Source organism: Octopus sinensis, linkage group LG21 (assembly GCF_006345805.1).
Source record: "Octopus sinensis linkage group LG21, ASM634580v1, whole genome shotgun sequence".
Taxonomy (NCBI): domain Eukaryota; kingdom Metazoa; phylum Mollusca; class Cephalopoda; order Octopoda; family Octopodidae; genus Octopus; species Octopus sinensis.
This window is the reverse complement of record NC_043017.1, coordinates 16000791-16026947: the sequence shown is the minus strand read 5'-3', so window position 1 is coordinate 16026947 and position 26157 is coordinate 16000791. Positions and strand designations below refer to the sequence as shown.

At 40.4% G+C, this 26157-nt stretch overlaps 2 protein-coding genes across 2 annotated transcripts in view; both read left to right on the top strand.

Moving 5' to 3' along the window:
* The window catches only part of LOC115222938 (cell wall protein PRY3), an 18007-nt gene extending 4472 nt beyond the window's left edge, over window positions 1–13535 (top strand). The window contains exons 2-8 of the mRNA XM_029793339.2: window positions 3076–3316; window positions 4298–4375; window positions 5638–5793; window positions 7242–7318; window positions 9041–9530; window positions 10913–10990; window positions 12811–13535. Of these exons, the coding sequence (XP_029649199.1) occupies window positions 3076–3316; window positions 4298–4375; window positions 5638–5793; window positions 7242–7318; window positions 9041–9530; window positions 10913–10990; window positions 12811–12962 (1272 nt within the window). The 3' untranslated portion in view covers window positions 12963–13535. The remainder of the gene's footprint in view (window positions 1–3075; window positions 3317–4297; window positions 4376–5637; window positions 5794–7241; window positions 7319–9040; window positions 9531–10912; window positions 10991–12810) is intronic.
* A 2729-nt stretch (window positions 13536–16264) lies between these two features.
* LOC115222945 (mitochondrial transcription rescue factor 1-like) lies at window positions 16265–23041 on the top strand. Its single transcript, XM_029793348.2, has 4 exons — window positions 16265–16683; window positions 19098–19252; window positions 20063–20135; window positions 22815–23041. Exons 1-4 carry the CDS (start codon window positions 16330–16332, stop codon window positions 23007–23009), a joined length of 777 nt encoding a protein of 258 aa, XP_029649208.1. The 5' UTR covers window positions 16265–16329; the 3' UTR covers window positions 23010–23041.
* Window positions 23042–26157: the final 3116 nt, after the last annotated feature.

Sequence of the window (26157 nt, the reverse complement as noted above, 5' to 3'; positions counted from 1 at the left end):
AGAAAAACAAGGAGGTTAGAGAGATAGAGAGGAGGAGGGGTGTTTGTAAGGAGTAAGAGGGACAGTAAGGAGAGAGAGAGGAAGAGAAAGAGGAAAAAACAAAAGGAAACAAGTGTTTAAGAAGAGAGAGAGAGGAAGAGGTGGGTGGGGGCGAGATGGAGTTCTGATCGTACCCCACCCCTCTTCCCCGGTACACATGGCTCCCCCCCCATCCTTTTCCAGCTCACCAAAATGTCTTTGGTGAGTGATGGGGAAGGAGGGAGTTGTAGTTGTGATATTTCCCCTCTCTCTCTTTCTCCCTCCGCCTCTCCCCTTCTCTCTTTCTTTCTCCACACTCTCCTCCTCCCATTCCCCCTGTACCCATCATCAAAGACTCTCCATCCATGACCATTTCTCCTTACAACCACCCAATCTAAATACATGCCTGTTCTTATGTCAGACCATTGGCTGTGATTTAAGTTCACTTTTGGCTGTTATCTCTAGCAAATCAAAAGACCATATACAGCTCCTTGCCAAGATCCCATTACTTATAACTAGGGGTGTGAGGGGGGAGGAAGGGGCTTTCACAGTTTATGTTTGTTTTTATATATTTTTTGTTAAAATGAGAATTCTCCTCCACCCACCCCCACTCCCAACTCCCTCTTCACTCCTCCAAATTCCTTTGTTCACCAGGGTGCCTTTGTAAATGCCTCTCTCTCTCTCTCTCTCTCTCTCTCTGTATGTGTGTACATGTATGCGTATGTTAGTGTGTCTCTGTCTTTACTTATGTATATATATATATATATATATATATATATATATATGTGTGTGTGTGTGTGGTGTGTGTATACGCATGTACACGTATGCATATATACATATATATATAAGGTCTGTGTGTGTATATGCACATACATGCATATATATATATATATATATGCATATACATGTATGTGTATACACACACACACACACATATATATATATAAATATATGTAGACACACGTATGGATGTCTGTGTGTGTTTGCCTATCTGTCTGTCTGTGTGTCCTAGAGTCTATTTTGTCAAAAATTCTATTTGCGCAGCTAATTTATGTGAGAAATTCTTTTTTGTCAGTGAGTGTGTCTATTACCCCCATATACACCCACTCACCTCCGCCTCACCCCCCTGTTACCTCCCCCAATTATCCAACATGCTCACCGTCATCCAATGACACCCCACCCACCCATCTGTCAAACCATCCGGTCGCAACCAATGCAGCCTCCCTCAGCATCTAATGAGGCTGGATGAGGAAAACAACAACAGTTGGTATAGACACACACACACACACGCAAATATACTTACATACACACATACATACCTACATGTATCTATACACACAAACCTATATACATACATCTATGCACATATACACACAAATACACATACATATATACATACAAACATACATATATATATATATATATATATATATATATATATATAATATATATATAATATATATGTATATGTATATGAATTTATATAAATACACACTTACACACACAAACTTACATGTAATATATGTATACACCAATATACACTTATGTAAACATTCACCGTAAACTGAAAAAGAAAATCATTCATCAGTTTTGCACAGCTTCTACGTGAGAAGTTCTCAACCACAGCCCCCAGGGCCGCATTTGGCCCTCGAGCCTCCTTCTGGCAGCCCTCAACAACCCTAACCCTCTAAAGACACAACAAATCTTTCTCTAATTGACTTGTGTTTTACTTTTATTGGTGTGCTTCAAGCCAAAATCCAGGTTTTCGATTTGGCCTGGATATTAAAGAGGTTGAGAGCCCCTGATCTATAGGGTTGTTTGACCTGCTAGATGTAACAGCGAAATCTCCTTCAAAAGACATCGATAGAATAAGTAATAAGTAATTATTACGTCGTATATGTATGTATGTGTGTATGTATGTATTTGTGTGTCTGTTTTTGTCCCCCACACTCACCATCGCTTGACGACAGATGTTGGTGTGTTTGTAACCCTGTAACTTAGCGGTTTGGCAAAAGACATCATCGATAGAATAAGTAATAGGTGTACAAAAAACAAATCCTGGGGGTTGATTTTCGAAATTAAGGAAAAACGTATTTAGGCTTATTTACCATCAAAGCAAGGTTATTAGCTCAACAATTAGCAGGTACATTGATGTAATCCTAGAGGTACCCATTGCAAACCATGAGGTATGAAGCTGTCATCGTTTCATCCAGGCTCTGTACATGTAAAGCAGGGACCTTGTTCTGTGAAAACATCAAAAACCTTGCATCTTTTCATCAACAGAAGCTTTGGTCCATTATAACAGTTTTTGAAATGTAATGGTGCCAAGAGGACTACGGTATCATTATAATAGTCTTTGAAAAGTCCAAAGTCAACAACATCAAAGAGAAGCATCGTCATTAAATACATTCATCATGAAGATCATCCCATCACCTTCATTTAGTTGGGAAGGGCAAGCAGCCTCCTCTGCTTTGTGGTTATAGCAAAAGGGGTTGATTGTTTCCTGAACAACACTGAAAGGATTGCAGACTGGCACTTCTCTCTTTGATCAGGCCCTCATTGAGCTTTTTTAAGTTCCACATGATGGACATGATATATACAGCATATGAGGGATGTCAAACTTCTCTGGAAGATCTTTTAGCAAGAGCTCAACACCAGGAAAGGACTCTGAGAATGTCCTCCCTCTCTGGATGGTGTTATGATGAAGGAGATAAACACCAACCAGGCAACAAGAAGCAGGTTGCTAAGGGGGGGAGCAGACCGTTGTCTCCTTTGTCACAGAACTGTCTGTATAAAAGAATGAGCACAGACGACAAAGAGAGAAAATTTGCTGATTCCAGTCATGCCCACCTCCGTCTATCAACTATAATGTGTGTGGAATGAATATTTCAGGAAAAATTTGGTCTTCCCAGTCACCAGAAATACGACATAAAAAATGATGATGATGATGATGATGATGATGAAGAAGGAGGAGGAGGAGGATTCTGCCATCATGTTGCATTATTTATGTTAATTTTTGGTTTTGTTTGATTAAAATTGAGGATATTTTTGTTTCAGGAGAATTATTCCTGTCCCAGTCCACTTGAAGAAGGGTCTCTGAGAGCCCACAATTTCTACAGAGCCAGGCATGGTTCCAGTGAGCTCACTTTGAGCCAAATGTTGTCAGACAGTGCCAAGAAATGGGCTGAGATTCTCTCCAGAATGAAATACATTCACCATAGTTCCAGGAATATTAGAGGCATCAGAATTGGAGAAAATATAGCGGTCATCCTCAGTAACAAACCAGTTATTTGCAGCGGTCAGTATCATTATTATTATTATTATTATTATTATTATTATTATTATTATTATCTTTGCACAGCTTCTAACGCTGGAGATGTACTATGGTGCCAGCTATTCACTACCAATGAACTAAAGTAACAGCCCTTATTTTTCGTGCACCATCCGGAGTATTCAAGCGATTCCAAGCAGTGCTGTTTTCTGCAAGTGCTCCACCCTTATTGCAGCCCCTATTTGTTCCATGTACTTCTCAAGATTTTTACTCACTGTTCCCAGGGTTCCAACAATTATTGGTACCACTACCACCTTTTTCATCGACCACAACTGCTTAACCTCCCAAGCGAAACCTGTCATATCTATCGACTTTTTTCTTCCTTATCGCATACCTTGTTGTCATATTATTATTATTATTATTATTATTATTATTATAATTCACCATTTGGTAGTTTCAGGCAGATTTCTACTGCATCACTTGTTGCACCTCCATGTTGCTGAGGTGTGTGCAGAATTGTGTGTTTTTCATGGTTGTCGGGTGAGTGCAAATGCTTGCCAGTGTTGTATTGTGTCAGTTTGGTTACAGGGTCCGGTTACAGGGTCCGGTTACAGGGTCCGGTTACAGGGTCCGGTTGCAGTCTTTTGTTCTATTAGTGTCCCTCCATGTTGTTGAAGCCAAGGTCAAACTTGATTTGAGAGATTTATGATCGAAGCTATTTCAAATGTGACCATCCCATCTTTTTGACATGCCAAAGACTTCACTGCGCAACATGACCTTCCTGTTTCCAAACAGCAATTTGAGGGTGTTTAACTACTTTGACTTGTTGCCTGAACAACTAATTATGTGTGTGTGTGTGTGTTATGATAATAACTGAAAAATATTACTCTAATTAAGGTTAATTGTAAACGTCAGAAAGAGGGGAAGGAGGAGAGAGAAGGGGAGAGAGGAGAGAGGAAGAGAGTGTGAGAATATATGACCTGACTTTTGTTTTTTGTTGTAAACCAGGGGAAGAGGTGACTGCCCAGTGGTACAGTGAAGTGGAACAATATAATTATGAACAGGGAGGAGATACAAGCACTTGTGGTAAGATGGGTGATATTTCTCTTCTGTCGCTTTTAGTAAACATCCCCTCTCTCTCACACACTCACATACACACATACTCTCCCATACACACATACTCTCCCATACACACTAACACACATACATACTGTGTTGTCAAGTAGTATATTCTCAGTTGTGACCATTTATAAAGCTACCATTGGTTTCACACCTCTTATTGCACTTTGCAACATAGGGAACTCGCCAGACCGGCTGACCGGGAGGTCTGATGAGTCCTCTACATTGCCAAGTGCAATATAAACTTTATGGTCAGTCAGAAAGGTTACCATTCATAACTTTCTGACCAGCCATGACCAAAGAAACACTAGTTGATCGCATAAAAGTATAACAGCTCAAAATTTCTTTTAGATTATGCTTCTTCCTGATTTATGGACAATTAACCAATATGTGTGTGTGTGTGTGTGTGTGTGTATGCATATGTATGCACACAAATGCATGCGCACACACACACACACACACACACACGCACATTCGTACAACTACTTTTGAACCTTGAAATAAACTTGAGACAGTATTCTTTCAGTTTTATGGTCCCAAAATGAAAGGGATTTCTCCAAATCCTTCTTCCCCACGCCTCCCACAGTTTCCATCTCCCATTTTCCACTCATAAGATATTAATCAGCCTGTGACCACAGTAAAAGAGACACTTGGCTTACCACACCCGAGGTTTGAACCCCAAACTCCAGAGTCACAAAGAGACCTTCATAACCACACAACCAAACAAACCTTTTATTTATTGACCTCTACCAACACTGACCATTACTAGTTTCTTTCAGTCCTGGTTTTCTTTTCAGTTGTCCAGTATACTAGCGAGCCAATGATTTTTTGATCTTACTGATCGAATGGCCTGACTGACCAAGTGACTTGGCCAAATGACCTTAACTAACTGAATCTGTCTGACTAAATGACCTGACTGACTTGAAGGCCTGACTGATCAAAATGCTGGACTGACTGAATGGCCTATCTGACCAAATGGCCGGACTAACTGGATGGCCTATCTGACCAAATGACCTGATGACCCAGTGGGTCTCTCATGCAGCCAAATATTACACCTGTCATCCAACAAATTTTCACTCTTATGTCCCACTCCCAACACTCTTTGGCCACAATGACCCACCCCTACCTCCACCCAATACACTTTGACCACAACAACTGACCCTCACAATGAACTTTTACCTTCAATGACCTCCCAAAGTCACTACTCCTTTGTTGTTTCTCTATTTCAGGTCATTTCAGCCAAATTGTGTGGAGGTCAAGTAGACAAATGGGTATTGGTCAAGCGTCCACTACTGACGGTCATTCCATCATAGTTGCCCATTACTACCCAGCAGGAAACATCTCTGGTCATTACAACACCAATGTCTTACCTCCGTTTTACCCTGGTGAGTTTGTGGGTGGTTTGTTGTTGTTGTTGTTTGGTTGAGGAGAGAAGTGGTGGTGGTGGTGGTGGTGGTGGTGGTGGTGGTGGTGGTGGTGGTTTGATATAGCATGGTGGGGTGTGGAATGCACAGGAAATCTGCCCCAATGTGTTCCATCTCATCCAAGGGTGTTAAAATGATAATAATGACGATGATGGTGTCATTTGTATACACCCTGTTGTACCTCTCTATATATATTATACTCTATGCACCCTCTTCATTGTACCTCCCCATTCATATATATATATATATATATATATCCTAAGCCATATACACATCATTATATCCCTCTCTGTATATAATGTACAGTAGAACCTTGCATTACGAGTGACCCATTGTACGCGTAATTTGCTGTACGAGTCGAGACTTGTGTGAACTTTTGTCTTGAGGTACGAACGGAAATCCGCAGTTTGAGCCAACAAATCATCCCATCTTTAAAGTAATTCAGTTAATAAAACCAGTTTTCCTATTTCTTTTTCATTCTCTTTTTTATAATTGTCGTTTTACTTGTCACTACACCTTTTCTGTTTTAAAACCCATAAAAAGTTATTTTTGAGTGGTTTTTGGAGACTGGAATGGATTAATTATATTTTAGTTAATTTCAATGGAGGGGAAAATTGATTTGTAAAATGAGTAAATCCTAAGATGAGCTTTGGTCATGGAAAGAATTAAACTCGTTCAGTGAGGGATCACTGTACTTCATACACACAACACCTTGTACTTCAATGTGTGTATGTGTGAAGGGACATGGCCTAGGGATTAGGATACTGGACCCACAATCCTTAGATCATCGGTTCAATTCCTGGACAGCACTTCGTGTTCTTGGGTGAAATATTTCCATTTCACTTTGCTCCAGTCCACTCAGCTGTGAATAGGTCACCCTGTGACAAAGTTGACTTCTGATCAGGGGCAATGTTGGCCTGTTTGCCTGCCATCAGGGTGGGGTGGGAGGGTCATCCAAAAGGTAAAACAGTGCAAAGTACATTGTGACCAGCGATGTATAACAACATCTGATAACCTGGTCAACAGTAATACACACACACACATGCACACACACACACACACACACATTAATGTTTGTTTTTATGTTGAGTTATAATAAAAACAATTTCACATCAGACTGAAGAATTATTCAATACTTCTTTTGTACAGATCTATTATACATTTACAAGAAGAGTGGTGACAGTGACTTCGAAGTGTTGGCCTGTTTAGCCTTTATCTAACAAATAGATAGCTAGGCAGTCACTGTTGTCCCTCTCATTATCATCATCATCATTTAACGTCCCTTTTTCCATACTGGCATACACACACAGCACCCACACACACACACACATATGCTCCCACTGTCACACATCTACTGTATATATTACATATAAACTATCCTGGCTCTATCTGTCCATTCTTTCTTCCAGATGGGATTCCTGTGATAAACCAGACCAAACCTGCCATAATCCGACACAGTAAACAATGTCAGAGATCAATTCCTCTGGTAAGAAACTCTCTCATTAATGACAAATTCTATAGAAGAGTCAGGCTCCTCAAAGTCTGCTTTCTTTCTCTTCACATCTTCTTCGTTTTCATGACCCCCAACGATAGACCTTGGCTACAACCTGTCTGTTTTTTGCATTCCTTCACAGCAAGTTGTGGCCATAAATTAAGATAACCGTTCAAAACAAAAGACTGTCTGACCTTTTCGCTCATCACGTTTTCCACTTCTGATTTTTCTATAAATTCAAATGTCTGTTTTTAAAATATCACCTGTTCAACATGTTGTTTGTTGAATATGTCATCATCAAGGTATAATCTTACCTGTTTGATACCTGTTTAAAATTTTACCTGAAGATGGTGGATTTTATGCCATGATGTAATCTATGAATGCCTCAATAAAATACAACCAAAACAGCTGTTGTAAATTTGTGCTCTTCTTTTCGCATCTCTGCCTCTCCAAGGACCAATCCTGAGTCAGATCTTTGGTTTAAATTGGATATGGTACTTGCTTGTCTACACACCTGCAATACGCTACTGACACATGACACCGAATTGTTGTCTTATCTTATTGTGAACTAGAGAGAGAGGGAGAGAGGGAGAGACAGACAGACAGACATATGCACAGGTGAATAGACAGACAAGGAAATAAACAGATGAATAGATAAGCAGTTAGATAAACACTTAAGTAGATAGATAAATAGATTAGTAACTAAACAAAGAGGTAGAGAGATAAACAGAGAGACAAAGAGATTGTTTACAGGTTTATCTTCTCTCAACCAAAATACCAGATTTATTTCAGATTACTACTACTACTACTACTACTACTACTACTACTACTACTACTATTATTATTACTATTATTATTATTGTAGTAGTAGTAGTAGTAGTAGTAGTAGTAGTAGTAGTAGTAGTAGTAGTAGTAATAATAATAATGATAAAATAGGTGGGGGAACTGGCAGAATTTCTTGACTCGCTGGACAAGATGCTTACCTGTATCTCACCTGTTGCTAAGTTCTGAGTTTCTGCTATGTCAATTGTCATGCACATTCTTTCTGTTTGTTTCTTCACCACAACAATGTCCAGTTTCCGATGTCTGGTCAGGTGATCCCACTGGATCAGGCATTCGCTAATCATGTGCCATACCATTTCACCCCTCTCACCACACATTCTGCATTTGTCTATTCTGCACTTCATATAATTGGTCTTTGACGCTTCTTCCTCACCTGTGCACATGAGTGCTTCTCTCTCTATCTCCAGCTCTCTCCTCCTCATCCATAGCCACCACTCCTCTGCATCTGCCTTGGTGTTTGCATCTCTTGTAAACTCACTGTACATTTTTTTCTGTTACCATATCTTTTTTTGTGCTCATTTCTTCTTTAATTATCATTATTATTATTATTATTATTATTATTATTATTATATTATTATTATTATTATTATTAGTCAAGAAGAAGAGCATGATTCGATTCGATTGTAAGATATTTTATTAGTTGAACGATATTTCAACAGTACGTCTGTCTTTGTCAAGTTCAAAATAAGAAGTGATACATTACGATTTTCCTTAGACACCTGGCTGCTTTGGTGACTTCCAGAATTTCTATATGCTCCAATTCTTATTCTGTGTACCATAAAATCAATCATCTCAATCTACTTGATTTTTATATTTTAAAATATTATTATTATTATTATTATTATTGTTATTTTCTATTCTATTTTACTTCAGACAAAAGATTCCAGCAGTTCTGTGATAGAGATCCCTGCCAGAACCTCACTCAACCTAAGTTATGGGTCACCAGAAAATCTTCAGTCAAACTCTCCAGAATCCAGTTGTTCTGTGATAAATACCTCTGCCAGAACCCTCCCCATCAACCACACACATCAATCACCAAAGAGTCTTCCATCTAATTCCACAAATTCCATAATTGAGACCTCCTCACGCAACCTCAAGCATCAATCACCAAAGATATTCCAGTCTGTCACACAAACGCTGGCCATGTTTTCCAAAGACTGTCTGGAAACTCACAACAAATACCGGCACCAGCACCACAGTCCCCCTCTGCAACTCTCAGAACAGTTGAGTAAACTGGCACAAAAGTGGGCCGAATCTATTGCCAAAGAGTCTTACATATCTTACAGTAGCCAGTTGTACAAAGGCCAACAAATTGGTCAAAATATTGTATTCAGATGGACAAAGCAAGGAACTGGCTTCTCAGGTGTGTTTTTTTGTTTCTCTCTTTCCTGTTGTTTAACCCATGGAAACCTGCAAACGTGGATTGTCAAAACACCAATAAAGACGGTGATGATGTATGTATATGTGTGTGTGTATATATATATAAGCGCAGGAGTGGCTGTGTGGTAAGCAGCTTGCTAACCAACCACATGGTTCCGGGTTCAGTCCCACTGCATGGCATCTTGGGCAAGTGTCTTCTGCTATAGCCTCGGGCCGACCAATGCCTTGTGAGTGGATTTGGTAGACGGAAACTGAAAGAAGCCTGTCGTATATATGTATATATATATATATGTGTGTGTGTGTGTGTTTGTGTGTCTGTGTTTGTCCCCCTAGCATTGCTTGATAACCGATGCAGGTGTGTTTACGTCCCCGTCACTTAGCGGTTCGGCAAAAGAGACCGATAGAATAAGTACTGGGCTTACAAAGAATAAGTCCCAGGGTCGATTTGCTCGGCTAAAGGCAGTGCTCCAGCATGGCCGCAGTCAAATGACTGAAACAAGTAAAAGAGTAAAGAGAGAGTATATATATATATATATACTAGCAGTATCGCCCGGCGTTGCTCGGGTTTGTAAGGGAAATAACTATATAAGCATTTTTAGAGAGTTACTTCCCTTATAAATTCGGGCTTTCTTAGCCATTTTTGTTTTGGTGTCTTCAAGCCATGAAGTCGTTGTTCTAAAAGAACGCTGGTTTCCTTCACAACGCATTACGACGTTGATTTCTTTACACTCCCTTCCCCACAGCTTCACGAGGGAGGGAAGGAGGAGAAGCAAACAGGTGCAGGTGTGACCATGGACGCCAACTCCGCCGCCATCGACATACGATGCATTTTATGCATTAAAATGGAATAAAAAATTATGTTAAATTATTTTTTAAATCGTAGACTCATCGTTGACGCGCGCTAATAATCAGACGGGCTCGATATGAATCACGACTATAAGATACCCGAATTTGGTTAAACTGCACCGCAAAATGTGGGAGGAGTTAGGAATCTAAATCGAAGGGGACAGACACTCACACAACTAGAGTTTTATATATATAGATATATATTTAGTAATAATCATAATAATGGTTTCAAATTTTGCCACAAGGGCAGCAATTTTGTGGGAGGGGCTGAGTTGATCACATTGACCCGCAGTGAATTTAGAAAAAACAAAAGATGAAGACAGGTGAAGAAGCAACAAGCAGGTGTATTAGTTTGACACTCTGGAAGAACGGAAAAGTCTTTGATGTTTCAAGCCTATGCTCTTTGACAGAAAGGAACGAGGGGAGAAAAATGGGGGGGAGGGAAGGAAAAAGTGAGAGAGAAAAGAATGAGGGACTAACGGTTCAACATGATGAAATTATGTGTTTGTGTGTTTGCAGGTTCTGAAGTGACAGATCTTTGGTACAGCCAAGTGAAAAACTTTGATTTCTCTCATTACAAACACCGAATGGATACAGGTATAGATCTGTTCTTCATTTTTATATAACTTACTTGTGTGTGTGTGTGTGTGTGTGTGTGTGTGTGTGTTAATGTGTTGTCATACAACAAGCTTCTATATTCCATCTAATCGTTGGACACCTCTATTTGTGGAGTGCACCTTGTTGCACAGTTGGGTGTTGCTTCAGGGAGATTTCATTTAGCTATTATTTCTAGCAGACCGACTGACTCTATACAAGCCCAAGTTTTGTGGGTGCCTTCTTAGAGAAGGGACATAACTCAGTCTTCTGTTGCTTGTCAATCAAGTTGTCTAATGTCAGGTAGAATTTTATCTCTGAAGCAAAATACCTATACTTGCCCCTCTATCATACATCAGCCTTTCAGCACCTAGCATAGAACCATCGCCACCACCCCCTACTCTCAAATACTAACCCCCTGTTTAGTCGAGAAGCCTTTTGTTCCTTCTTCTTGTTCTATACTTTGTCTTGCAAGTTACTCGGTGACCTTGTGTTGGTGGTGTGCAAAAGGCATCCAGTGCCACTCTGTGAAATGGTTGGCATTAGGAAGGGCATCCAGCCACAGAAACCATGTCAAAACACAAACTGAAGCTCAAAGTAACTCTGTGGCTCTCCATCCTACTGAACTGTCTGACCCATAGAAGTGTAGAAAATGGCTATTTGATGATGGTAATGGTGGTTAGCATTTCATATTCGTCTCTCCAAATCAGGGATTTGGTTTTTAAAAAAAACAGCAAGAAAAAGACAATTGAATCAATGATAAATGAATGAGAGAATATAGGGAAAAAATAAGGTTTCATTCTGAGCTGCCAAATTGTCCCTTTAACTCACCCAAATAACACCCACAAACGGTTTTTAAACACACAATAACTTTGTTTCATGGTTGGAATAACAGAGTAAAGTTTAATGACTTATGAGAGGAAGTAGTAAAAAAAAATTCACAGCTTTGGGGTAAGGAGCTTGCTTCCCAATCACATGGTTCCAGGTTCAGTCCCACTGCATGGCACCTAGGGCAAGTGTCTTCTATTATAGCCTCAGGCCAACCAAAGCCTTCTGAGTGGATTTGGTAGATGGAAACTGAAAGAAGCTCATCGCGCGCGTGTGTGGGGGTGTATGTGTGTGTCTTGTATTTGCCTCCTGTCATTGTTGGTGTGTTTATGTCCCCATAACTTAGCAGTTCAGCAAAAGAGACCAATAGAATAGGTACCAGGCTAATAAAGAATAAGTCTTGGGGTTAATTTCTTCGACTAAAACCTTTGAAGGTGTTGCTCCAGCATGGCTGAAACAAGTAAAAGAATCAAAGAATAATAGTGAGGAATATGATTGCCAAGTCATGTGATCACAGGTGAGGGTAAAATGGTTCCCAGTTAGGTGTACTATGATGTCCTGGATCAGTGATGAATGAATCAGTGATGAGCAAGAATAGATGTATCTGGAAGCTTCTGTAGATGGTTTATCTTTCATTGATGCTGTGACTCCAGAAATGACCACTTGGTTGAGAAATAGCCATTAAATATACAGAAATAGTCAGTATATTAGATTTTACTTTTACAATTCAGAGACATAATTAGTTTCGCTTAGATGAACCTCCTCTTATGACAAATGTGACCTTTGACCTCTAGAATTAGTGGCAAAATTATGAGGTTTATTTTAGATTTAAAAAATAGCATCCTTGACCCCTGCAAAACACAGGAGCCAGGTACTGTGATTGTGTCTGAAAGGAAAACCCAGCCTGTGTTCAAGCAATGAAACCTTTGAAGAGAATCCATGGAATTTATTTATAGATTGATTTTGATTGATTTATTTTGATTTTTGTGCTGCAGGTCACTTCACACAATTGGTTTGGAAAAACAGTCAATATATTGGAATTGGTAAAGCTGGAAATAGTGTTGGGGCAGTGGCTGTGGTGGTCTTTTATTTCCCAGCTGGAAACATTCAGGAAGAACTGCAAGAAAATGTCTTTAAAACATTCTAAAGAAACAATTTTAGTCATACAATCTCTCTCTCTTTCTCTCTCTCTCTCTCTCTCTCTCTCTCTATATATATATATATATATATATATATATATATATATATGTATGTATATATGTATATATATATTTCGATGACTACTGTGAGTCTTACAGTAATTATGGAAGACAACTCTGGGCTTATCTAATAAGGCTGAAGCCTTATTAGATTTCTTCTGTGAAACCTAAATCCCACCAAATTTAGTAATGAGAGAAACACTGTGTACCCTATTGCACATTGGTTCTATGGTTCTTAGACTGACAGATATGAGACTGATCACCACCACCACCACAAGATCTTTCCCTACCCCACTCCACCCTCTTTCCTTTACATAATACAAAGCCAAAATAATGTTTATCTCTGTATAATCTTACATTGTTCATCACAGGTTTGGACAAGTTTAAAAACTTAAAACTCTGTTAATTTTATAAGAACATGGCTGTTTGTTCATCCGATTCTTTTTCAATCTTCATTGGGGCCCATGTCTATGAGAAACACTGTTTTGGCTGACAGAGAAAAATAAAATATCAATCAATCATTCTTGTTGTCTTTTTTTACTTCCCTCATCACTGCACGATTTTAAAGATGTTTTATTTCAGAGGGGGAAGGGCAGAAGCTGTGGAGCAAGGGAGGTTTTTGTTGCACCCTTCCTTAAATATTTTCATATCCTGCTACAGGTTGGCACGGATTAATTATGTAGCGGAGGTTTAATCAATGTGTTCACATGACATACTTTGCGAGGCTACCAAAATGCTCTTGCTGACTACTGCCAACCACTACTCTTTAGAAGAGTTCGGCTAGTCCATTCTTCCAATCCCCCAGGGGTGTTGATGACTCTCGCCACAACAAATATTACCTAAAATCTAACTACAGCAAACACTGGCTCAACCCATGTAATACCATTGGGCAGGAACAGCCATGTGACCTGTGACCTTTGTAGGGCTTCCAGCATTGGTTGGAGAGAGAACAGAGGAAATGACACCTTAACTCATTGGCTGCTGAAGTAAGAAGAATCACATCAACTCTGTGGCCAGAGGCCCGGTCTGACGCTTTGCAGCAAGGTGACCCCTACTTTTGTCAGTTAAAGATGAGTGGATGGTGGTGTTAAAGTGGGCACTGGATTATGTCCACAGCTTCACAACATGTATGGTCTGATGGGGGTTGACCCAGTTATAATAAAAGATATTTTCCCAAGGTGTCACACAGTTCATTTATGAACCTTCTATTAAACATGTAAATTCTTTTCTGTTCTAACATGTATCCCACTTTAATGTAGGGACCACATATTATATGTTGATGTGGCTGACATTTCGCTCTGCCTGGAAGTGGTATGGGCCACTACTGGCATTGTAACAAAATGGAACACAAGTAGGGGACGATGGCAGCCGTATACAATAGAGAACTGCAAACCCAATCAAAAATCACATTCCAGGAATTTGGAATGACCCTATTTTATCTGGGGTCAACTGGTGACCAAAACCTAATTATTTCTATTTCAAAGAGTTTGACTAAATGAAGAGTGGAGGTCATCAAGTGCAGAAACATAAATATTGTATTTGAGATAAGAGAAAAAAACCTCAGGGCTTTCTGCCCCATGATGGAGAGGATGAGAGATGAACACCCACCCATCCACCCCGCTGCACTGTTGCTACCACTCTGACTATTGCAGCCATAGCAACAACAACAGTCACATCAATAAATTCTTAACAGACATACAAAGGGGTTTTTGAAATCTTCCTACTGATAGTAAAAGCTGAAAGAAACGCCAAGGGACCCCCAGACATAACCTCAAAAACCTTCCAAACTCTGGAAAGAAGATGTCAAGGACAATAGAGAAGAGTCTGGAAATGGCAAAGAGGAATTGGTTGGGAAAGAGGAAGAACTGGTGGTTTTCTGATTCCTAAACCCCAAAGTTTTGACAGAAATGAAACTAACAAAATACTCAAGGTAAGCAAAAGGTGGTCAACAGCAAAAACAACAACAGTGAATGCAAAAAGGTTTACAACAAAAAGGAAAACAGAAATAACAACAACATCAACACACTATTGTTAGACCAGGATGATAAGACAATGGTCCAATACTTGACCAACAATAATGGCAACAGTGGCCTTCAGACAAGGGTTTACAACCCATCAAGGGTTGAATGATCGGACCTCTTTGGACAAGCAGAGATATTTATAGGAACAGCTGACTCACTGATTCTGGTGGGTGGGTGGAATGGCATCTTGGATGCATGCAGGTATTGTGTAGGAAGAGATAATTGCATAAAGGTAAAATCTTTCTAAAGACTTGATTTTTAAGATGTGCCAAAGTGAATTTGGACAAACTGTAGAAGATCATCCAAGTCATACTTAGAGTTTTTGACAGGCGAGGAGACAAGATTAGCTTACGTTGTCCACAGTTTCAGGTAGTTGGCCATTAGGACCACAAATCTGAGATCTGTTGAGCCAGCTTGGACAAAACCAATAAAGAGGGACCCAGTTGCTGGAAGCTGGATACTGCCGTCTAAATACTTGTTATAAATACAGGCTGAGAGTATTTCAAGCTGTGTGTGCCATAGGGTGGTGACACCATTAAGGAAGGATCTCAATCAAGCTGTTGTGATGGACACTTTCAGATCCATGATCCAAAGTTGGAGTTTTGGGGAAAGACTAGCGGTTGCCGTTAGCAATATGGTCAGAGATGCACAATTTTGTGGTGTGACCCCTGAAAGATCTGCCCCACACAACCTTTGCCTCCCCCAGTTGCCCATGAAACAGATCAGTTGGATACAATGAATTATTTGGATCAATCCAAAGTTTATGACCAGGTCAGTCAAAGAGGTGGGGGGGATTTTGAGGGTAGGACTTTTTGTTTCAAGCCAAACACCCATCAGCTTCTTTAAGCAAAAGAGGAAGATAAGGGTGGAGTGGGTACATCCATCATGCATTTTACAAAAACTGGGTGAGTGAAGGGAGCTTGATATATCTGGTTGAAGGGGTCTCATCTCATTGTGTCTTTCTAAACAGGTAAGAAAACACACACACACACACATTTAAGAATATAAATACAAATCTATGTATGTATGTGTGTTTGCGTGTATGTATGAACGTATCTATGCATGTGTATGTATGTGTGTATATATATGTGTATGTATGTGTGTGTGTATTATGAACTCAATTCAAATATTCAAATGAAAACATTTAAAAGCATTCTATAAAAACCAGTTGCCATACTTAATATTGTAGAAGGAACGTACCTTCAGGCAACACCGTATTAAAAAGCAACGCATTCCCATTCCATATAAGGGACATAACTTCACCTGACACCGTCAATCCTAAATCGCGTCCAACATGACGCACGTTGTCCGCTCGGTCCGTCTTCTTAAAAGGGACTTTGTCCCTCGACTCGGCCTCCACACACCGTTAACTGAGGTCCGGTGCCAGAGGACAGCGTCGACGTCATCATTTCGTCCAGTCTTGCCACTGACCACGACCAGACAACACTCGCACAACCCTGTTGCCGGCGGCGCTCTACCCACCCGCGAATTGAACCCACTTCGTACGTTTTACAATGGCCCAAATCAACCCTCGGGGTGTTGGTTTAGGCCTGTGGCTCCGGGTGTCCTGCTCCGGGACTTGAACAGTCTGGTTGTTATTCAACGACGACATAAGAGGAAATTGAAGAGAGGTCGAAGGAAGGAAACGGTAAGGTCACACTGGACATTGTTGATATTTCATATTGTTTACATCTGACACACACTCGTGCGTGTATATTTGTGTGTATTAACTCATCCATACGTAATCTACACAACTGTATATTTGTTGGACACAGATATGTGTAGGATGGGAAACGGACTTGTGCGTTTACAATTTATTCTCAGTTTTAAGTAAATAAACCTGCTTTGAAATAATAACCTTAATTTAGTCCGCGCGCACCTGTGTGAGTGTGCATCTAAACTGTAGCCTCTGCCAGGGTATTCAGATAACATCATCTTACTTTGCCTATGACTTGCCTCGAGTCTTAAAATTGGGGCCCACAACATGGGATAGACATACATTATATATCTTGACCATACAGGTGTGCGCGCATCTCACCCTCTTCGTACACACAGGGTGGCTCAGAAGTAACCGAACCCTAATTATTGTTAAAGGTTACAAATAAATGGAACAGAAATGTTTTGTTTTTCCACAAGGTTACAACGGATGTTGAAAATGTAAACCATTATTTGCAATACAGATACGACATCGTTCAACGGTCGAATCTGTTGCTTTTTTGCACAACTCCGGCCTAATACCTTGCCAGGCATTTATGATGCTCTCTTTCAGACCTTTCAGTGTTTTTGGTTTAGCGCCAAACACTTGGTTTTTGAGTGCTCTGCAGAGAAAGAAGTTCGGAGTATTGAGGTCTGGGGTCCTTGCGGGCCATTCCACGGGCCTGCGGTGGCCCCGTCCTTATGCTCGGAAATGTTCAAGCAATATTTAATAAATTCAATAGGATTCGGTTACTCCTTGGCCACACCATATATATATATATATATATATATATATATATATATATATATAATGTCGGCAAGGACAACGAACATAAAATGACTTTGGGTGTGTGAGTCTCTCTCTACACATGCATACACGCACATACATACTTCACGTTCTTTCATGTCCACTATCGTTGCTGTCACAAGTTGCATCGGTTCTCATTTTCTTTTATTGCCCTCCTGGGTAAGTGAGCTGAGAGCGTTCTCCCCTGGTGACACTTTTGGGGTCCTCTGTATAAGCTTGTAGAGGAGGCGCACACTGTAGCTCCACCACTGATCCTAAAGTGGTTGAAGGACCACGTTTTGTTTGTACGTTCCCCATTTGCCCTGGTTTCTTTCTAACACAAGGGACGAGGAATTTTTTTAACCAATTACCCCAAAATATATTTATTTACCCTGACGTTACCCCCCCCCCTCCTGATTTGAAAGGAAGAAAATCATAGATTCTTTGAATTCAAAAGGTTTATTGGATCCATTTCACATGATGTCTCCCAAACATGTCCATCACATTGGACAGAAGCAATGTTGCCAGAAGAAACATTTCTGTTGTAACAAGGAACAGGGTTTTTTTAAAAATATAATCTTATGTCTAATGAGTCCTCATTATCCCCAAGAATTTCATTTTTGCCCCATTTGGGGGTAATTTACCCTGGTTTGCTGACCCCTGTTCTAACATCATCCACACAAAGTACTGGGTGAATTCTACCGTAGCACCAACACTTTGCGAGGCTGTCAAGTCTTTAGTAAGACGAAAGGGTGCTTCTCTCAACCCTATGATATTTTATGGTAGTTTGGTTGAAATTCTGTTTCACAACCACATGGTTTCAGGTTCAGTCCTCATTCCATGGCACTTTGGATAAATGTTTTCTACTATAGCACCTGGCCAACCAGTTCCTTATTAAGTGGGTTTGATGGATGGAAACTATATGGAAGCTGACCATAAATAATGTGTGTGTGTGTGTGTATGTATGTATGTATGTATGTGTATGTATATATATGTATATATAAAGGACAAAGGAACAAGAACTTATGTGATGCATTTCATTAACTTGCTGTTGTTTCTGCTGTAAGCTGCAGTGCACTCATAGGGAAGTTCATTACATAATTTCGTGTTCCCTTGACATTTATATAACCTCTTGTTATACTCTAACAACTTGACTAACACTTTTCTCTGAAGCATATTGGGTTCTAACACCATGCTATTAGTACCACTTATACCTAAGGAAATACACGCACACACGTTTAGTGTTGCAGTCAGAGGAAAGAGTACTTGACAGCTGAGTAGAGATTAATGATGTTTCATTTGGGTCAAGTCAGTCTCTTACTACTCTGGGATTTTCCTGTGACTGCACAAAATCTTCAGGCAAGTTACAGTTGAGTGATAACTTACCTGGAAGACCCTGTTCATCTACAGGTGAAGGTCAGAGAAGCAAGAGATTGACTTGGCCAAAGTAAAAAAAAAATTGTGTGTATGAAATGTTTACTGTTATTTTGTGCATGTATTTGTACACATACATCTGTGTGTGTGTGTGTAGTAATAATCTTCCTATTTTTGAATCTTAACACTTATGAATCCATTTTCAGCAAGAACATTCTGATGATGAAGAAGAGGAAGAGGAGGAAGAAGAGTACGAAGAGGAAGATTATTCTTTACCATTGAATTACAAACAGCTACAGGTTCATGCCAAGTCTGCAAGAACTGACCACATGCTCAGTTCTGGACTAAACATATCTCGAAAGTAAGACCAACTTTTCACAATTCTTTCGTTATCCTCTCATTGAAATCTGTTTGTGTGGTTTGGTCAAGGAGAGGGTCTTGACCCTTTACAGGGTCTCTGAGAGTGGTGGGGTGGGTGAGAAGCTATCCGCAGATCAGGGACCTGATCTGAATGCTTACAAATGAATGGACCCTGGTTAAAGGTCCCACCCAACCCAAGGTGGACCAGGTGGTGGGGTTAAACTGGTCAGTTAAGTCCACCATCCAAAGTCATTCACCAAGTTTTCTTCACCAACCCAAGGAGGGAAAAGACCTTTTCCCAAGACAGATGACAAGCAGTGGCTTTGAACCCCAAAACCACATAGATACAAAGTGAACTTCTTCACCGCACAGCCATACTTGTACTAGAATGGTAGGTGTTGGTTTATTGTTGTTTAAGTCGGTCCTGATCCAGCAAGCCTATGAGCAAAAGTATCGCAACTGTTATCATCCTGTCTCTTATTCCTGCAAAGTGTACCTCGGACTACATTATCTAATGTTTCCTTTTAAAATAGTAAGAAATAATTTGGGTGAGGTTGGAGTGGTGACAGTCCTGTATTGGTGGTAGCACCCTGGTGGTGAAGGTGATGGTATTGCCATAGTAATAGTTGGATGGTGGTACTTAGTGGCATTGTGGTGGTCATAGTACTGTAGGGGTTCTGAACTGATGGCCTTTTGTGGTGGTCATGCTGTAATGGTTGTGTTGTGGTAGTAGTATTTTTGTAATGATAAACTGTGTTCCATAATTCTAGTGTCCACCCGCTGCTACAGTCTTGAATTCTGTCCATTTCAGCCAAATTGACCAATATTTCTACAGTAGTAAATTAAGACTGAACAATGAAAAACTGCTGAAGAAGGGTAAAGTTGTAAGTATAGATCTTTATCTCTTGTCTACCTGGGTACTGTATTGTCTGTCAGGGTACTATACACTCTGTTTGAGAACTGTACTCTTCCTCTTGGTACCCTTCTATCTGAATACTGTTGTGCATGCATCATGACTGCCTACCTGGGTGCTGTATTGTCTATCAGGGTACTATGGTATATTGTTGGGTACATTGTTGGCTATATACCTGAGTACTGTACCATCTATCAGGGTACTTTACATTTTAACTAGGTCCTCCACTGTCCTCGTCAGTACTGAGCTACGTTCTACCTGGGTACTGAAGATAGTAACAGAAGTGAGTGAGAGACTGCTGGGTAGAAATAAAATTGATTCTTTGAGAGAAACAGGGTGAAAGATGGCAGCAGAGTTGGGTTGTTGTGTTAATTTTGTTACTGGTTTTCAGTCTTGGGACTGCGACCATGCTGGGGCACTGCCTTTAATGGTTTTAGTTGATTCCATCTGTCTTACAACTTAATCTGGTACTTATTAGATGGCTAAGTCAACCTTGGTGTAAAGATAGGTTACCCAATACTGCCACAAGGTTTTTTTGTCTTTTTCTTTTTGACTCGCTAATTTACTCCGATACGCAAACATCATCATCATTCATCTGCTTTCCATGCTGGCATGGGTTGGATGGTTTGACAGGTGCTGATTGGGCAGAAAACAGCACCAGGTTTCACTGTCCATTTTCACATGGTTTTTCCAGCTGGATGCCCGTCCTAACACCAACCATCTTACAGAGTCTTTAATATTCACTTTTCCATACTTTCATGGGTGTTGTTGATGCAGGTTTTTCTGCAGCTGAGCATCCTTCCTATCAGTAGCCATCACCTGCTTTGAAGTAGGGAAATGTTTCCTTTTTTTCCTTCCAACAGTTTTGGCCAGCCATGCTTTTACAAACAGATTGTAAACAACCATCACCGTTTTTGTTTGATGGTGGCTTTTGTTTACAGTTAGTATGTAAATATAACACTGTAAACGCACAAGCATTCCTATATACAACAGGCTCCCAGCATAATGCCACCTCCCTCTCTATTGTAGTCTTGCAGGCAACATGGCAACATGACTGGTGCTGGTGCAATGAAAACAGTTCTTGGCACACACTGTGAAGTGGTTGGTGTTAGGAAGGGCATCAAGCTATAGAAACCATGTCAAAGCAGACACATTGGAGCCCAATGTGGCCGTCAGACTCATTGGATTGTGTCAATGCTGACATGGGTGGGACAGATGTTAAAATATAACGAGGGTGAGAGTTCACTTCCTCTTCCAGTTTCCTTCTATCAAATTTCACTCACAAGGCATTGGTGAACCTGCAACTATAGCAGAGGACCCTAGCTGACCGTCCATGCAGCAGGATTGAACCCAGAACCACATGGTTGTGAAGTGGACTCCTTCACCACATGGCCATACATATATGAAAGGCTTCCTCACAGTGTCCTTCTACCCAACTCTGCTGACAAGGCCAACCCAAGGCTATGGAAGAAGACCCATGCATGGTGCTGTACACTGGGCACGATCCCAGAGCCATTAAGAGCAGACTGTTCAAAACAGAAGTGTGTTCTGTGGTTTTGATCCAATAACTCCAACCTCTGAACTAATCAAAATGTTAGAAATAGCAGCCAAGTCTCCTTCAAATTAAATTCTTTAAGAAAAGAAAAAAATGAAGGCCATCTTGGATTATGTAATCCATCATTATCTAATCAGCTAACACCACACCCTTCTCTGCTGCCAACCACCACCCTGCATCTTGCCCCTGCTCTCTCTTTATTGACATCCATTACATGCTCTTTCTCTCTCTCTCTCTCTCTCTCTCTCTCTCTCTCCAGTCAATGTGTTGCTGTCTCTCTCTTCCTTCATTATGTCTGGGTAACAGATTTGCATGAGGGAACCTAATACACTGCACCCCACCCCACCCCACTCACTCTCTCTCCTCTAAACAAACATGTAGGTGCCTCTAGTGTCTGGCCCCTCCCATCTTCTCACCACCTCTTCCCTTCCCTCAGCTTACCTTTTTGTTGACATTACTCTGCCACCACTCCCTCTCCTCTCCAGCCATCACTCTCTCTTACCACTGAGGCTCTCCATTTCTCTCTCCCTCCCCTTTCCCCACTACCCTCTGCAATCACTGTCCCTCATTCCACATCCCATTCCGCCCCCATCTTATTATTGTCCCTCTTCCTCACTCCCAGCAATGTCTCTCTCCCATTCCCCCCTCCTTCCACACTGTCACCTGTTCACTTTTCTCTCACATCATATTCTCACCTCTTTCTCTCCTTCCACCTTGGGTCACCTCCAATATGAAATGGAGCAATCCATTAATTGAAGCAACATCACAATCATGTGAGTAAAACATGTGGACCGTGGACAAAGTGGGATCACCCGAAGGACAAAGTGGGATCACCCGAAGGACAAAGAAAAGGTCCTCAACATTCTGTTTACTTAAACATAAAAATTAATAATTTTTCATTTTGTTGTATCCAGAGGGGGTTGTAATGCCAATATAAACACATGCACTGGCTACATTTCACTTCTTTTATCACCATTTGTGCTCACATCTCATACAAAAACGAAATAGTTTGTAATTCTTTTTCCTGTTAATGTTCTTGTTTCATTTTATTTTTAAATATTTAAAAACTATTTTTTATTTTCCTGTGTTATGCAGATGAAGGAAGGCGACTTTGCTGATTTAATTACTGCAGACATTTCCAGCGATGGCGTTGGTGACGATGCTGATATCAAAGTGAAAAGAGTCAAAGTATTGAAGATATCAGAACATAAAACCCAAAGCGACAATCTCACCATTCTCCTGAGAGTGTGGCGCACTGCGTTTGCACCTGGCGTTCCTGAAGATTCCTAACCATTTTGCTGTTGGCCCAAATCAGACTTTTGGTAAAATTTCTTACCTTGAACCTGTAACTAATCAACCAAAACAAACAATATAAACAATTAATACATTGATGTATTACTAATGATGATGATGATGATGTACTGGCTGGGGGTGGGGAAATGATGCTGGTCTTCAGAATGTGTTCCTTTTCCATCAATACAGGTGTGTTAATGTTCTTCCTCTAAGATTGTTAAAAAAAAAGGGGGTGTGGTGGATCACAGGTCATGACAGATCCAATGACCTAAAGGTCAGGTCATTGATGACCAACAGACTGGACATAAGGACAAAGGTTATTATAAGATAAATGACTTAAACATCTTGTCAGAGGACATTGCTGACCAAATTAACTGAACAGTTGGTTGGTTCTGTTGAAGGTCATTTCTGGTCAATTGGCCTGAATGTCAAGGTCAATTCTTTTGTTAGCCATTTCATCCTTTCCTTTACATTATTGCTATCAAGGTGGTGAGCTGATGGAATCATTAGCATGCCAGGGAAATTGCTTTGTTGTATTTGGTCTTTACATTCAGAGTTCAAATTCTGCTGAGGTCGACTTTGCCTTTCATCTTTTTGGGTCAATATGGGGTTGATCTAATTGATTATCTCCCTCCCCTCAAACTTCAGGCCTTGTACCCAGAGTGGAAAGGATTATTGTGGTTTCCTTTCTTCTCGGTTATCAATCTCCCATCCCAGTTTCTTCCCACATTTTCCTCAACACGAGCTCTTCCAAGTAATACTGCCACCTGTGCACTTGCTACAAAGTTTAGTGTTTGCAGTTTTTATGCCTGAATATTGCTGCCTTTGAGATGGTCCCAGGTGCACCGATCACAATAGGTAACCCTCACTTTCAAAGCTCTGTCAATGCTTTCCACTTACAAGACTTCTTCACTTTCCTCTTCTCTCTCTTCACAATATCCTGGTCAGCTTCACTTGCTTCTGTTGTGTTGCTGAGGTGGGTGTGGCAGCGTGTGTTCTTGTTTTTATTGCTGAGTGGGGACTACAGACACTTCTCAGATTTATTATTATTAAGGTGGTGAGCTGGCAGAACCATTAGCACGCTGGACACAATGCTTAGCGGTATTTCACCCATCGCTATGTTCTGAGTTCAAATTCCACCGAGGTCGACTTCGTGTTTCATCTTTACAGGGCTTGATAAAATAAGTACCAGTTGAACACTGGGGTCGATGTAATCAGCTCATTCCTACCCTTGTGACAAAATTTGAAACTATTATTATTATTATTATTATTATTATTATTCGGGAGTTTTTTGTTGTTACACTGTTTTTACACGGGTTTTTTACAAACGGACAAAACCCTTTGTAACTTTTCGTCCTGTTTTGTCCCTTTATGTTATAATTAATTTTTGTCAGCCCTTGTGGCCAATAAAAGAATTTATTATTATTATTATTATTATATAAGGCAGTGAGCTTTCAGAATCATTAGCACACTGGGCAAAATGCTATGTTCAGAGTTCAAATTCTGCTGAGGTCGACTTTGCCTTTCATCCTTTCGGGGTCAATAAATTAAGTACCAGTTGCATACTGGGGTCAATATAATCGCCTAGTCCCCTCCCCTCAAATTTCAGGCCTTGTGCTTTTACTAGAAAGGACTATTGTTATTATTATTATTAGTGATATTGTTTATAATGACTTATGAAAGCATTGCTCTGGCAGAGTTGTTTGAGTGGTTCCTTCATTTCCAATCTTCTGTGGAAACCTGTCCAGCCGTGGGGAAAATCTTACCTTTCTTGGAAACAGGTGAAAGTTGGTGACAGGACGGGCATCCAGGTGTAGAAAATCTACCTCAGCAAACTCCATCTGACCTATGCAAGCATGGAAAAATAGACCTTAACAAGATGACCACATCTATATGTCTCAAGGCGGCAACCTGGCAGAATGGTTAGCATGTCAGACAAAAAGGCTTAGTGGCATTTCGTCTGCCTTTATGTCCTAAGTTCAAATTCTGCCAAAGTCGACTTTGCCTTCCATCCTTTCAGGGTTGATACAATAAATACCAGTTGAGTACTGGGGCTGATATAATCAACTTAGCCCCTACCCAAAAATGGCTGATCTTGTTCCAAAATTTTAAACCATCATATACTTAGGTGCTGGCAGAATCGTTAGCATGCCGGGCGAAATGCGTAGCCGTATTTCGTCTGTCGTTACGTTCCGAGTTCAAATTCCGCCGATGTCGACTTTGCCTTTCATCCTTTCGGGGTCGATAAATTAAGTACCAGTTACGCACTGGGGTCGATGGAATCGACTTAATCCCTTTATCTGTCTTTGTTTGTCCCCTTGTGGGTAGTAAAGAAATATATATTTGGAATGCTGCCATTGCTAAAATACTATTTTAAAAAGTCATAAAATGAAGAGAAATAAAAAATGGTTTGTCTTCCTTGCTTCACATCTTCATTTGGTTTTAGTTTTCAAATATTTTATGGTTTTCTATTCTATAAAACAAGTTTAATTTTTATAACATTCGAATGTATTTTAAATTCTATGAATTTAAAAGGCAAGAATGTGTGGTTAAGATGCTTGCTGCTTTACTGTATGGTGTCAGGTTCAGTCCTGCTGCATGGCACCTTGGGTAAGTGTTGCCTTTTATAGCCCCAGGCTGACCAAGGCTGGATTTGGTAGACAGAAGCTGAAAGAAGCCATTTGTGTGTGTGTTTGGAAAATGGGAGTTAATTGATGACAAATGGTCTGATTCGTGGATTAATGAACTGAAGAACAGCCTGACTTTGACCCTTTCCAGAGACTGCATAACTCGTGGGTGGGATGAAGGACATTCATCCACCCACCCCCAACCCCCACACTGGACCCTTGAATCAAATACTTTCAACAGACTCGACTCCTCTAAAATTACAAAAAAAGGCCCTAAATAACACCTAACAAGCCTTTATCTTCTTTGAGCCAATGCAGGCACCTCTACATAGTCTGTTAGAAATAGCAGTCAAATCTCCCTGCCATCACACTGAACAGTCTTAAATAACCAAAGGATACGTTGGATCATGTAGCCGGTAATATATAGACTGGGTGGTCATGGATGGGAGATGTCTGATCATGATTCTGCTGGATCAGGTTTTATCTAGTTTTATAGAGCTAAACTACAACAGATACAA

What these genes read in the sequence shown, in the direction of transcription:
- LOC115222945 (XM_029793348.2), top strand. Translation starts at nt 16,330, where the DNA reads ATGACGCACGTTGTCCGCTCGGTCCGTCTTCTTAAAAGGGACTTTGTC. An exon ending in GGACTAAACATATCTCGAAA is followed by an intron (nt 19,253 to 20,062) that starts GTAAGACCAACT and finishes TGTCCATTTCAG; the next exon opens with CCAAATTGACCAATATTTCT. An exon ending in TGCTGAAGAAGGGTAAAGTT is followed by an intron (nt 20,136 to 22,814) that starts GTAAGTATAGAT and finishes TGTGTTATGCAG; the next exon opens with ATGAAGGAAGGCGACTTTGC.